Source organism: Meleagris gallopavo, chromosome 3 (genome assembly GCF_000146605.3).
Source record: "Meleagris gallopavo isolate NT-WF06-2002-E0010 breed Aviagen turkey brand Nicholas breeding stock chromosome 3, Turkey_5.1, whole genome shotgun sequence".
Lineage (NCBI taxonomy): Eukaryota > Metazoa > Chordata > Aves > Galliformes > Phasianidae > Meleagris > Meleagris gallopavo.
Genome location: NC_015013.2, coordinates 14,410,680 through 14,423,897, shown reverse-complemented (window position 1 = coordinate 14,423,897; position 13,218 = coordinate 14,410,680). Strand labels below are relative to the sequence as shown.

At 37.7% G+C, this 13,218-nt stretch overlaps 1 protein-coding gene across 6 annotated transcripts in view; it reads right to left on the bottom strand.

The window, feature by feature from the left end:
* Positions 1 to 13,218, bottom strand: part of PIGN (phosphatidylinositol glycan anchor biosynthesis class N) — a 99,854-nt gene that overhangs the window by 42,425 nt on the left and 44,211 nt on the right. For all 6 annotated transcript variants that reach the window (XR_002113027.2, XM_019613793.2, XM_019613794.2 and 3 more), the window contains exon 13: positions 425 to 503. Coding sequence is in view for 5 of the 6 variants with exons in the window: in XM_019613793.2 (XP_019469338.1) it covers positions 425 to 503 (79 nt within the window). In the remaining variant the exon portion in view is untranslated. The remainder of the gene's footprint in view (positions 1 to 424; positions 504 to 13,218) is intronic.

Below are 13,218 nucleotides of genomic sequence, written 5' to 3'. Positions count from 1 at the left end.
TGAACAGGTGGGTCAGGTAAGAGGACTGCAAAACAAAGCAGGGTCTATGATGAAGCGAGACATACTTTTTCATGCAACTAGCAGCTTAGAAAGGATGATTATGAACTACACTCCTTAGTTTCTCTTTGAATGAGCTCTTTTAACAGTGAAAAATTAAACATTGTGCTAGTATACTGTGAAATGGTAACAAAAAGATTAAGAATTATGAGGAAAAAATGAGTAAGTCAGAATTATTTGCTAGAACTGATGTCATGAAATGCAAAATTTTAGAGACATACAACAGGATTTTTTGCTGATAAGTGAGATGAACATCAGAAGGATGTAAAAAGTAATTTCTAGATTTCATTTAAGTTAAACAAATTGAAATGTGTTTACATATAGCAGATCTCAAAGTTTCTAGAAGATACATAGCAAAGACACTTACTGCTTCATTGTACTTTTGTTGCTGAATATATACTCTTGCTTTCTTTAAAAAGTTGATCTGTTCAGAATCAGAAAGTGGTCTGTACAAGAAAACAAATATACATTAACATTAATGCTTCTTTTCACAAACAGAGGAAGAGACACAAAAACTACTTTGTAATCAAAAACGACTTTGGAACAAAAAGTATTCAAAACTTCATAAGGGAATTATGGAAATTTCTTTTCCACACGAGTCAACATTTCTGCTAACTAATTTACCCCAAGAACTCTCCATTAAGACTTTTTTTTAACATCAGGATTCCCACCTATTTTGATAATGCAAATTCTCTCCCTTGTGCATTATTATTGACCACTGCTGTGAACAAGAAGCACTGCACACACAAGAGTTGAGCCATTTAATTGATTTGTTAGTCATGGTTGTAAGCTGTTCGTAAGCTTATCAGCGTAGAATGAATTGTTCGGGTTCCACAGTTGCAGTAGATGATGTCTAAAAAATCTGAGAGCTTGTCTCCTCTTCCACAGGGAACTAGAGTTACCTGGTTGCACTGAGGTGTATGGTGAAAACATCTGATTTTAATGAGCTTGATCATCACCCTAAATCATTTCTATGATTCTTCCTTTACAGGAAGTAGCACCATGGAAAAGCAAGCCAGTCAGCCAACTCCCACTGACCAGAGAAGACAGGAGCTAAGTCCCATTCCACTTTGTTCTAGTTAACCTAGGATGGCAGCAGGCAAGATCTCCTAGGCAAGACAGCCTGTTACCCCCAACCTCCAGCACCACAGGCACACACTGACATGGATCACAATGCTGTGATAGCTGATCAACAGTTACAGGAAAGCTCTCCTTACCACCCTCCACAATGCCACTGAGGTACAGCACCATGCCCTCAGCACATGGTGGCCCAGCAGTGTGACACTCTCCCTCACACTCACTCCTCCACATGCCTTGTGCAGAAATCCCAAATTTATGTTTTAGGCAGTACCAAATCCACAGCCGGTCTTAGGGTCTCATTCCTATTATTTTAATCTGCAGCAATCACCTGGGTTGCCACTTAGTTGTACCACAAGGCAGCTTTTGTTCTCATGCCACCACTGCCTTGAAACACGTATTCCCAATTGTTTGCTATGAGCTCCAGGGACTACTTCTGCTTTCCAGTCAGAAATAGCTGATGCATCATCAAGAATATATACACTATCTTTTGAGCTCTGAAATAGATGAGAAGGATTCTGTGCTTGATCAATCTGAATTTTCATTACTAATAGTATCTTGCAGTATTTTGCTACCGTTTGCTTTGAGTTCAGAGCATAGCACTTTTGTGTGGGAGTCTTCTACAACAAAACTGATCTTACAAGTGCATCCTACTTTTTAAAAAGTTAAATAAGTAACTGTATTTTAAATGGTCATGTGTTTTGCATCTAGAAAAATCTAACAATAGTATCTATAAGTAAGCAGAGGGAGAGAGGGAGTGAAATTCAATACACTCAATAATATATAAGAAACAGGGCAGGAAAAGATGACAGGGCAATGGTAAGTGTTTGATTATCTTGACTTTGGAGGGGAATTTAGAAAACAGTATTGAAGAGCAGAGGGTGAACTCTGGTTATTTCTTTACTTACTGATATGTCTCAACTTCACCCCAAAGGCTGCCACCCTTTAGCCAGAGAACATGCACCAAGGCTAATGATAAATCAGTGTAGAATCAATTCTTCAAGTGGGGTAAGAAGATGCTGAAGGTACTTCCCCAAAGAAATCTCTAATTTCTCCAGTTTCACTAAAAGTCTTTTGGCAGAGGAAATTGCCCAAGGAAACAAATCAAGTTGGGAGTTTCCACTGCATGATTAGCAGGCAGAAAAAGTGGTAACTTAACTTTTAGGTAAGGAATTCTTAAATTTTAAATCTGCAACAAATATTATGCAGCTTTATTTAGATCTTTAAAACATCAGAAGTGTGAGACAATGTGCACTGTCTCAATTTAACCTAAGGAAACAGCATGGAGCTGTGACAGAGGAGGTTCAAGCTGTGTATCAGGAAAAGGTTCTTGACAAGAGAGTGGTTAGGCACTGGAACGGCCTCCCCTGGGCAGTGGTCATGGCACTGAGCCTGACAAGAGTTCAGCAAGTATCCGGACAATGCTCTCAGTCAGATGGTCTGATTTTTGGGTGATCCTGTGTGGACCCAGGAGCCCACGGACTCTTTGATCTCTATGGATCCCTTCCATCTTGGGATATGTTACGATTCAAATTTTATTGTTGCTGCCAGTTTTACCCTTACCCTATTTAATGCAAAGGCTTCTACTAGAAAAGCTGTATTTTTATCTTTCACTTTATACCTTTCCATATAGTCATTTAACTATAAATACCTTAAACATCTTTTTACTCCCAATAATCAGTTTATTACTTATGATAGTTTTGGAGAAAAGAATAAACTGATCAGTTATTTCCTTGTGTTTTAGTATGCAAAAAACCCAGAGGCACTACTATTATGCTAATGTATTCTCAAGGTCATCTAAGGCACATGTGCCATTAATATTAATAGAAATAAAATGAATTTCCTGATCATCATTAAAAAGATAATGAACTCTACAAAGAAACAAAGAAGTTGTTATGGGTGTATATGTTCTTCCCAGCTACCCATCACCAAAATCCAGTTCTACTAAATACAAAATGAGAAGCTCACCCAGTAAAATGAGGTATATTTCCATAACACAACAATACTTAAGTTTTATTCTATTAACAAAAGCACACAAAAAGAATGCAGTGGGTCAACTCAACTTTGTTCTCCTTTCTTTGAACAAAAAAGTATTACAGAATACATAACTCACTGTAGAGCGTACCCATAAATTCAAACAACTAAGAACTCAATGCTCACATATTATTTATATTATAAGCATTCACAATGTAAAGACGGTAAAGATTTAGAACTACATTCTCCACGGAAAATGATGATGGCACTATGAAAAAGCAACCTTAAAAAAAAAAAAATTACTTATCAGAAATCAGCTTTCTAGCTCCAACAGGAAAATCCCAGCTTCATCCATGAATAAACATACTTAATTATGAAACAAAACAATTGGGCTAATTGTGCAAGTGCTCGTATGAGATGTTAGCTACCCTTCTTATAAGTGTACCTGACAAAATTAATCTTTCCAATACATCATTCATGCCTTATATAAATTCAACTATTTGACTCATAGCAAGATTGTGATGAAGGAAGGCTACCATAACAATGTCAAAGGGACCTCTCTTTGGCCAATAAGTTTTATTTATCATCGTGCTAAAAAATTACCAGCCCCATCAGCATGCTACAGACAACCTATGAAATAAAAATCGCGGAACAAAAAGAGACATCTTGCAATTATATCTTTACCCTCCATTACTAGTATGTTAATTTTATTATGTCTGATTATTTGAGTAGTGATTTATAGTCATTATTTCATACAGTACATTTTCCAAAATTATACTATAAAAAAGTAACCCCTTAGGATCTGTAGTAGTTTAACACTTAAAGGCTCCAAGGATGCATATGCAGAAGAAAAATGCTTTGTATGAAGAAAAATGCTAAGCTTTTTTTAAGATTACTGTTAACTGAAGAACTTATTTTAGCTATTTTTCTTCGAATACATGCAAATGTCCTTGCATGTAAAATTGATTACTCATGCTTGAGAAGTTTTAATTTCTTGCAGGAAGATTCAATAATCTCTCCAGAACAAGTTTCACATATATGATCCACAATGCACAGATGTCAGCTCGTGCACATCTACATCCTATTGCTTCCTACTTTCCTCATTAACAAATAAATATTATACATACATACACACACATTTATCATGTGCATCCTACAACACTAGGAAAATGACAAGACCCGTGGAAAGCAATGACTGCATTTCTATGACGTGCATCCACCACCAGCAGCAGCAGTAGCTGCTTAACAAACTAAAATCTTCAACTTTTCATATTTAGAGGTGGGGGAAAAAAACAAAACATTCCTTTTGAAAGAATTTTGAGATCTAGAAGATTCAAGATTCCTTAAACCTCAACCCCTTGATCTCCAGCAAGATGGTGAAAGACAATTGGAATAAAGCCTGTTAGGATGTTGAACGTGAGACAGCAGACCTTCTTATCTGCTTTACTATGAATTTCTAATCCTGGAACAGTTGGCAGGTAAAGAGGCATCAGATGGCCACCTGCCAAACAATCCCAACAAACCCTTTTGTCAAAAGGCTGAGCAGCCACAGATTCTCATCCTCTTCTCAAGATGATTCCTGGCATTTTGACAAATTACAACCTGAAAAAAAAATAAAAAATGCCCTGAACTAACATTGCCCCTCACATAACAAAATTCTATCTGGCACCATCCCACCCACAGAGCAACCCAAGCTTGCATGGCAGGGACTCACATTTTTCTATGATGTGGGCACTGAGGGGCCAACACTATAATCTCTGCTCTCACCAGGAGGGAAAATAACCAGCAACAGAAGTGGTTCAATATATTCAGGCTGTTTACCATCTACCCCACTGTGAGGGGGCCATACCAAGAAGGACAGATTGCTTCCAGTTCAGCAATCCTGCAATCAGCTGAAATAGTACTTAGAGGACCAACTATTACTATTTTGATCCACATCACTGCTGCTGGCAAAATAGCATCCTAAAAGCAGAGATATAAAACGGTTCTGGTCATTTTGCTGGGCCTCTACTCAAAAGATGTACCAGTAACGGAACAACACTTTCTCACAGCTCTTTTCAAAGCAGCAACAGGCTTCAAAAATAAAGTCATTCTCCTATGAGATGCCTTCATACATTCCCACCATCCCACAACAGACAGCATCTCACTATACTCCAGGTGAGCAAGGAGAAAGCAAGACACTGATAGTGAGCAATGTAAGTTCAATTTGACACAAAAGTGGCTGCATGCTTATGCCTGATCCATAACAACCTCATACTAAAAAGCAATCTGCAAGAGCAGAGATTTGATATTAAATATTATTAACTATCCTAATCTTATCAGCCTGATCTGATATTAAGTATTATTAACTAGCCTAATCTTATCAACCTAATATTTCTTTCACAGGCATCGTGGATAGCCTTTTAGGAGAAGCAGAATGAAATACATAATACAAGGCCTTTCCATTTCCCCATCAAGAGCAAAGAATCACCAGAAAGTGAATTGCAAGCAATGGGAAGTCATGAGTTCATTCAGCAAACCAGGGAAAAATCAACCAAATAAATATTTCAAAAATCACATTCTGGAACCATGGTGCTTACTTCCCATTGAACTTGCTGTACAATAGAGAGTACATGATGCTACTAGAGGCGATGATCAGGAAAAATGACTGTGTTACAGTTCCATGGACTTCATCAAACGGCACATTTACATTAATTTTAATATTCATTCAGCTGATTTTCTCCATTTTTGTCTTCTAGTTCTTTAAATATGCTGGCTCAAAGAACTGCTGTACTGTGTATTCTTCCAAAGATCTGCTGAAAGCACATACTGTGAGACCAAGAAACTCCTTTGCATATGTTTTAGTGATCAAACAGTGAAATATCAAAGATTAAACGACTCAATGGGTAACTTGGTGATGCTTAATCTATCTGGATAGACTGAATTCTAACAATTTATTGAAATGCCTTCTGCTAAGCTACTAAACAGATAAGGCCTATGAAATTTAGTTCTTATAATTCAGAAGACGCACATAATTTAGAAGTGAAAAAAATCATGGCAACAGTGCAGTGTGGTAAAGCTGTGCTTATTTAAAGAAAAGGTACTCCACAGTACCTTTATCACATCTGCATAAGGGTCAGGACTTAGTAGTGTCCCCACTACTGTCTAGATCTACTACTCTCTATTCTCCCACTCCTCCACTGTCTGGAGCTTCAGTTTTGTACTGCCTAAAATTCAGCTGGGTTTTTGTGGTTTCTGGGTTTTCCACCTACTTTGCCAGAGGGCAAATCGGTCAGTATAACTGGAGGGCTGTGCTCAGTTGTCTTTGCAAACTTTTTTCTTTCACAAGCATTAAAAAAAATCACAGAATGAAAGAAAAGGAGTAAGAACGGCAGTAAAAGACTCCTGTTTTAAGCTCTGAGTGTTTTTGTCCTGTAAAGCATAAAGAAGAATACACACCTTCACAGTTACCAGTAAGCATTGTTACTGATACATTTCTAACACTTAGGCTTTCACATTCACATTTACAAACATACAAAGAAGAAAGAGAACATCAATAGAAGCACAAGAAGTGGTCTGACTGCTAATGGTTTAATTCCGGGCTAACAAATCCAAAAAAAAAACAAAATAGCCTTTATTCCTACAGTTCAGCATCCCTGATGAAGCATATTCATATATTCAACAGCAAAGTGCCTTAGGATATTTATGTAAATCCTTTAGATAGCAAAGACGACAGAAAAGGAGCTAACTGCCAGCTGCCAATTCACTGAACAGAAAGAAACAAGATAACTGGGCTGCATACAGCGTGAGTCTGCACGCAAACTACTGCTGCAGGAGGTGCAGAGAAGCAGAGGCCATACACTGAAGCGGTCCCTGTGGCCCTCAGCGGAATTGAGGAACTGGAGCAGGGATCTTGCAGGGGTAGGGTGAGAAAAGTCAGCCAGACTTGATGCAGAAGCCTTGGAATAGGAAGCAGTAGAAGGGAAGTTGAAGATCCTTGAAGGAACATAAACGAACCATTTTTATATTTTTTTCTCTTTCAGTAGCACAGGACACATATGCTGACTACCTGATAAAGGCCTGCATACAAGACAGTCCTAATCCCTGTGAAATGTGTGACAGATCTATATCACACATTGAGCTGCATTTAGGTATCTGCAGTATTATGGCACAAAAGGTTGTGCCACAGGTTTTCTTCTGCTCCATGATCCTTCATGCCGAACACTTAAACATGGCCTGTAAAAATCTACTGCTGAAACATCACCCACCACCTCACTGTGCTCACACTCACTGTTTGGTCTCCATAAACATTCAGCAAGCATTGATGAATGTCAGTGGGCACCACTGTTTCTCACAAAGGAACTCAGTGACACACCTTTACTTGATACACATGGCATGTCCATTTCAGATGTCATTTTGTCAGACTGCCCCTCTGCTGCCATCTGTCACACAGCAACAAAAAGTAATAGATACTGGTGTGAAGGTTCAACCTCTACTATCATACCACCAATACCCATCTCTGATGTTGCCAACATAACAAAATTGGAGGCATTACTGTCAGAGTAGCCCTCGTACATAGGCACGAGGCATTTTACCCAGCAACCCACGTTGCTGGATAAAATCATCAGATTTACTATTTTCCTTTTATTTTAACTTATTAAAACAGCTATTTTAAGCTATTTGTTGTGCCTTTCTCACTGACATCCACAGAGCACTGTGCTGTTTCTCTCACCTCAGTCACCTGCTGAGGAATAATCCCCTGCCTTTCCATGCCACTGCCTCTGCCCATCCTGGACATGACCCCCATCTTCATTACATGAAGCCTCAAACTCCAAGAAAAGGCCAAACAGATTTACACAAGGAAGCACAGAAAAATATATAAATCTTTTGATATATTATCTTATAGATTAGCCTCTTAGCTTCTTCTAAAGACCTTACCTACTTCCCACTGGGTAATAAATCCAATTACGTTCAGTCCTCCTGCACAGAAGCCACTGCCAGTAAGCTTTTCATATAAAAACTAAAAGCTTCTGGGTGTGTTGCTGAAGCCTGAGAGCAGCAGGATGCCTGCCTTCTAAGAAGATTGCATCCTCCCTGATCAGTATTCAGCAGAGTATTTTAGATACAGTACATTCAGTAAAACAGAAGCTCACTTTTTTTTTTTTTTTGCCAAATCACGTACATTTTATAGCACAGGCATTAATTTCTAATACATCTAACAGTGAAGGTTTTTTTTTTTTCAATATAAAAAATTGGTATTATAGCTTTTTTTTGCTCTCATAACCTTTTGTTCAAACACGTTTACACCAGTTCTTAAAACTGAAAGCAGAAGAGAAAGTGCTGTGATCTGCCTCCCTAACACCAATAGGCTAAAAGTACCCATATTCACCTGCCTGTACTGGCTACCCCAGAAGCAAGCAGACACTGAGATCCCCATGTTCTAACACAGTGGGGACCAAATAGGAAAAGGCTGGCTGCCTTGCCAGACCTCACTAGCTGTTACCAGAAGATGCTGTCCCTTATTCTTACCCACAGGATAAAGGGGCTGAAATATCTTCCACAATGAATTTAGCAGTGCCTCTGATAAATCAGGGTTCCTCTGAAGCACAAAGTATTCACACAAATGAACAAAGGGAGTAATCACTGTTAGAAATACTCTTTCCTACTGCAATAGTTCCACCCTTTCTCCTCATATTTAATCATGAATGTAATATCAGCACATTACGTCTCAGGTGTGAAACCTTCCTAAATAAATGCCATTTATTTGAACAAAACAAGAATGAGATGCTTTAAAGGATGCATTATGTCTACTGACCTTAAGGGACCCTAACCCTCATGGAGGGAGGAGAAATTACTTGTTGCACTTCGATCCAAACATCAGTTTTGTGGAAATATCAGTTTTGAAAGACAGAGTGAGCAATGTAATGCTGTGTCTTCAGTCACAAAAAGGAAGAAAAAAGTATTCGTGTATAAGGCATTTTCTGAATTTGCAGTACATCTTCAAAGACATTATGAAAGAACAGTTTTCTATCACCATGACAAGTACATGAAGTATACCTATGTGGAAGGACTCAGTCTATGTGATTGATATTTTCCTGAATGAAACCCATGCAAATTTTTAAGGTAGTCATACCTCAAATTCACCTTGGAGAGTAGGGAGAATGAAAACTTGCATTTTAATATAGCAGAGAAGCATGTTTAATAGCTGTACACTGTACATGTTAAAAATGCTGAGATCTTCTACAGAGTTATAGCTATGGAAGTCATGGCTTGGCTATCTGCAAAAAATAAGTCCTTGGGATGATTAAGATGTTGTATTCAAGCAATTAAGTTATTTTAAAGACGTCATATCAATGTGGTATGGAATTTTTCATACATGAGAAGATACTGATCTAACATTAAACCATGCTTAAGCTGTTTCCTGAAAAACAATACAACAAACAAAAAAATGCTTTACTGATATAAAACACTGAAGATATCAAAAAAAGCACAGCTAGAGGAAAGCAAGCACTGATTATAATCCAGCTGCTCATCTTCTTTGTATACAATACAATTCTTCTTAACCTAATGCTCCTGCCATCTTGCTGTGTGTCAAATCAGAACCTGAACAGCTGGAAGCAGTCTTCTCCAAAAGCACTGTATGCACTGGACATACACAAAAAGCACTGCTGTGCTTCTATGTAATTTAATATATTAAATCATTTGCACCTGTCTGAATAATCAAATTGCTTTGATTGGTTAAGAGAATTTCCATGCAACACTGATGTTTCCTCTACTCACCCCACTACACCAGTCCTCCCCTTCTACACCTCTTAGGATTAATTTCACAGCCCAGAGATGCCAGCTTTGGGAATGCTTTTGCAGCAGTAGCATCTGGCCCCTTGGCATACACCTCTTCAAGCTATGCCAGCTCTGCAGTTGCCCCAAGGTACATCAAGTGGTCAGAATGCTAATAAGAAAGTTCACTATCCTGCACATCAGTTTTCTCTGTCAGCAGTCTTCGGGTTTGTCCTCCCTCTCTCTTCCAAAGCATCTGGCATTTTTGTACCTGCCTTTCTTAAACATAAAGGTCAGAACATATTGCCAGTGTCCTGGCTTCCTGATAAGAAAAGCCTCTGATTTTGCTAAGCAAGTAATTTTTGAAGACTCACTTGCCTTTCATAAATAGTGGAAAAAGTAGCGAGTAGAAGGAAGCAGGAAGGAAACTCAATTCAGACAGTAAATCCCTTCAGGCACTCAACTAGAATAGACTATAAATATTATAAACAATTACTGAGTGTAAGCCTCACAAGTAACTTGCATATAAGTAAGGGACATATCTGCTTTGTATATTTATCTCCCATGGGAGAAGGTTGTGCACCTGACCCTGCTGAATCAGCAGACACTTGAAGCTGACTTCCCTCCAAAAGGTGTACCTGTGAAATAGGTAGCCCTCAGGATACACTTTTAGAAAGGTTTGCTCCTTGATGAAGGAACTTTGACTAAATGTAAACAAAATTACTTGTCAGCCAAATGCATCCTTATCGATAGATACAACTACACAAACTCTCATCTACCCTCAAATGTGGTCAAGTAGACCTACCAAAGTTTCCATTATACAACTAGATCCCTCCTCCCCATCCTTATCAACTTGACAGATGGTTTAGGGGATGCAGTTTGGATCCATGTAAGAAAGGGAACATTCTCTTTCATCCCCTGTCCACTGAGCTAATCACACATCCATTAGAGGACTGATTCCTCGTGAAAATCAGAAATCTTACATTAACTCAAGAAATTTTCTCTCTGCCAACTGTATTGTCTAAATAAGACAAACAGAGCCCTGTAATATACAAGAACTAGTTTAATGCTTTTAGTATAATAGATTCAACATACAATTCAAACACTTGTTTTTAAGTCATTGCATCTGAGGACATGAACAGTTTTCTAGTCACTTGATAGTAATACACTTGAAAATTCAGGCTCAGAAACAGGATTTTCACCACAGAATATAAAAATGTTTTTTACATGCTGAAAAATTAAACTGAGGTTTTCAGTAAATTCTGCTTTCTACAGAATATGTTATCTGTGAAAGTATTTCTCTCCCCCTATATGTATACAACCTTAATAGTAATTCTATCAGCTTCTCTGAAAATTGAATGTTTCAGTTGGAAGTTTTAGATTCACATACCTCTTTGAACTCACATCCATATTTCTGTTATATAGACTTAAGCAACATTTATTCAATTACATCACTTAAATATTTGAAGAAAGGCAATTCTAAGACATCTTTGTTTATTTTTCCATTATCATGATAGTGAAATAGAATCTCTAATATTCAAGAACAGAATGTTACATTTTAAATTTCCACATAAAGTTGATAGTCCCAAAAGCCATGAAGTATGCTTCACTAACCTCCAATAAGCTGGGGAGTAATAAAGCATTATGCTTTCTGAGCTTTGAGTTACAGATTTACAGCACCAGAAATATTATAAAAGTACATTTAACTCCTTTCTACAAAAATTCAAATAAATGAACAGTGGTAGAAGAAACTACTTACACCTTACTGAAAGGACAGTAGGCAGAACACACAACTGTGTGGGCAGGGTCAATCACAGATTAACAATAATTTGTGGGCAAACCATCCAGACAGAGGACAAATCCAAAAAAATGCATAGCTGTGCTTAAATGAAACCTCTATACAATCACAAATTGTTCTGAAACAGCATAGCAGGAGATCACCTGCTTCAGATACAAAAGTAAACTATCCAAAGCTTCACCTTTTTAATTTCTCTTGAGAACAGTAGAGCAGCTGCGCCATTCTGTACCCTTCTATATGCTAAATAGCAAATACTACTGTGCATGTGCAGAGATTTTTGCCTTCTAAGAGGTTGCTAATTTAAAATTATACATAAACAATTATACCTAGACTCCCTACTAAACAGTTTTTTTCAGTGTAGTGGTATTAGAGGAACAGCAGGTATTGTATTAACAGATTTCAAACTGGATCATATGGGCTGTAATGTTGCTGCCTTCCAAGTTTCTAACCTTCAAAACATGTTTGGTAGCACTACTTAGACATTTTAACTGTCAGACCCTCAGATTTCTTAACACAGACAAAGCTAGCTGTGAAGACCTGAAATGCACATCTCCTTGCTACCAAATAACACAACCTGACCTACAGTATCACAGGAAAAGCAGTCAGAAGGGGATACATTCCCTAAGCATATCACCCTGGTTCTAGCAAAATTTACTCAAACCATTGATGAAAGTTGGCTTACTCTAACATGAAAGAAATCAGCTTCAGCTGAAGCTCAGGCTTACTGAGTCACCTCCATACAAAGGAATGGATCTGGAGATGCCATATGTAGAATTATCTCAGGTTTTCCTTCAGTTCCTGCAAGCTGGACTACTAGGAAGCCATTTGTCTGTTTAAGAATAAGTTTGTCCTCAAATGCTTTACCACAGTTATTAATAAATGGTTGGAGTAGGCCTCTCGGTAGCTTCTCAGACACAGGCCAAGTTTCAGAAATGAAGGAGTGCTGTGAATACTACTTAGCACCTAGGCAAACACTGTACAGTATATACTAGTTGAGTATTTGCATTAATATGTAATGGTCTGCAGTATGAAACTTTTCCTATTTTCCTGCAGTGAAGATACAAATTTATCTACTTGAGGAACCAAATAAAGTCTTTATTCACACAACATGCAACCATTGATAACTTTTGTAAGGTAGTTCACAGACCCAAGGAATCTATTTGGCTTCACATAAAAACATTTCCCATGAAATCACTACACCAAATTCTCATTCAGAAGCTACTTAAAAACATAGAAAGAGACTCAAATAAATTTACTTTTTCCAGCATAACATGCCAAAAAGTAACAATACTTTTACAACAAGTTTTAGTCTTATTTTGAAAGTGATGAATGTCTCAAGAGTTTCAACTTTGAATAATACAATGTATCACAAAAAGAGGAAAACACCAGTTCATAGGGTAACTAGTAGCACTTAGTTCCTTTAAAGATAAATCTAGCATTAAGAAAACTTATCCTATTTTACTGAATCAGATATTTGTTGTACAAAGGTAAAATTTAATCAAGAGGTATAAAGTCAATCTAAGTCTTCCCCACAGAACCAAAGATGACTGACCATC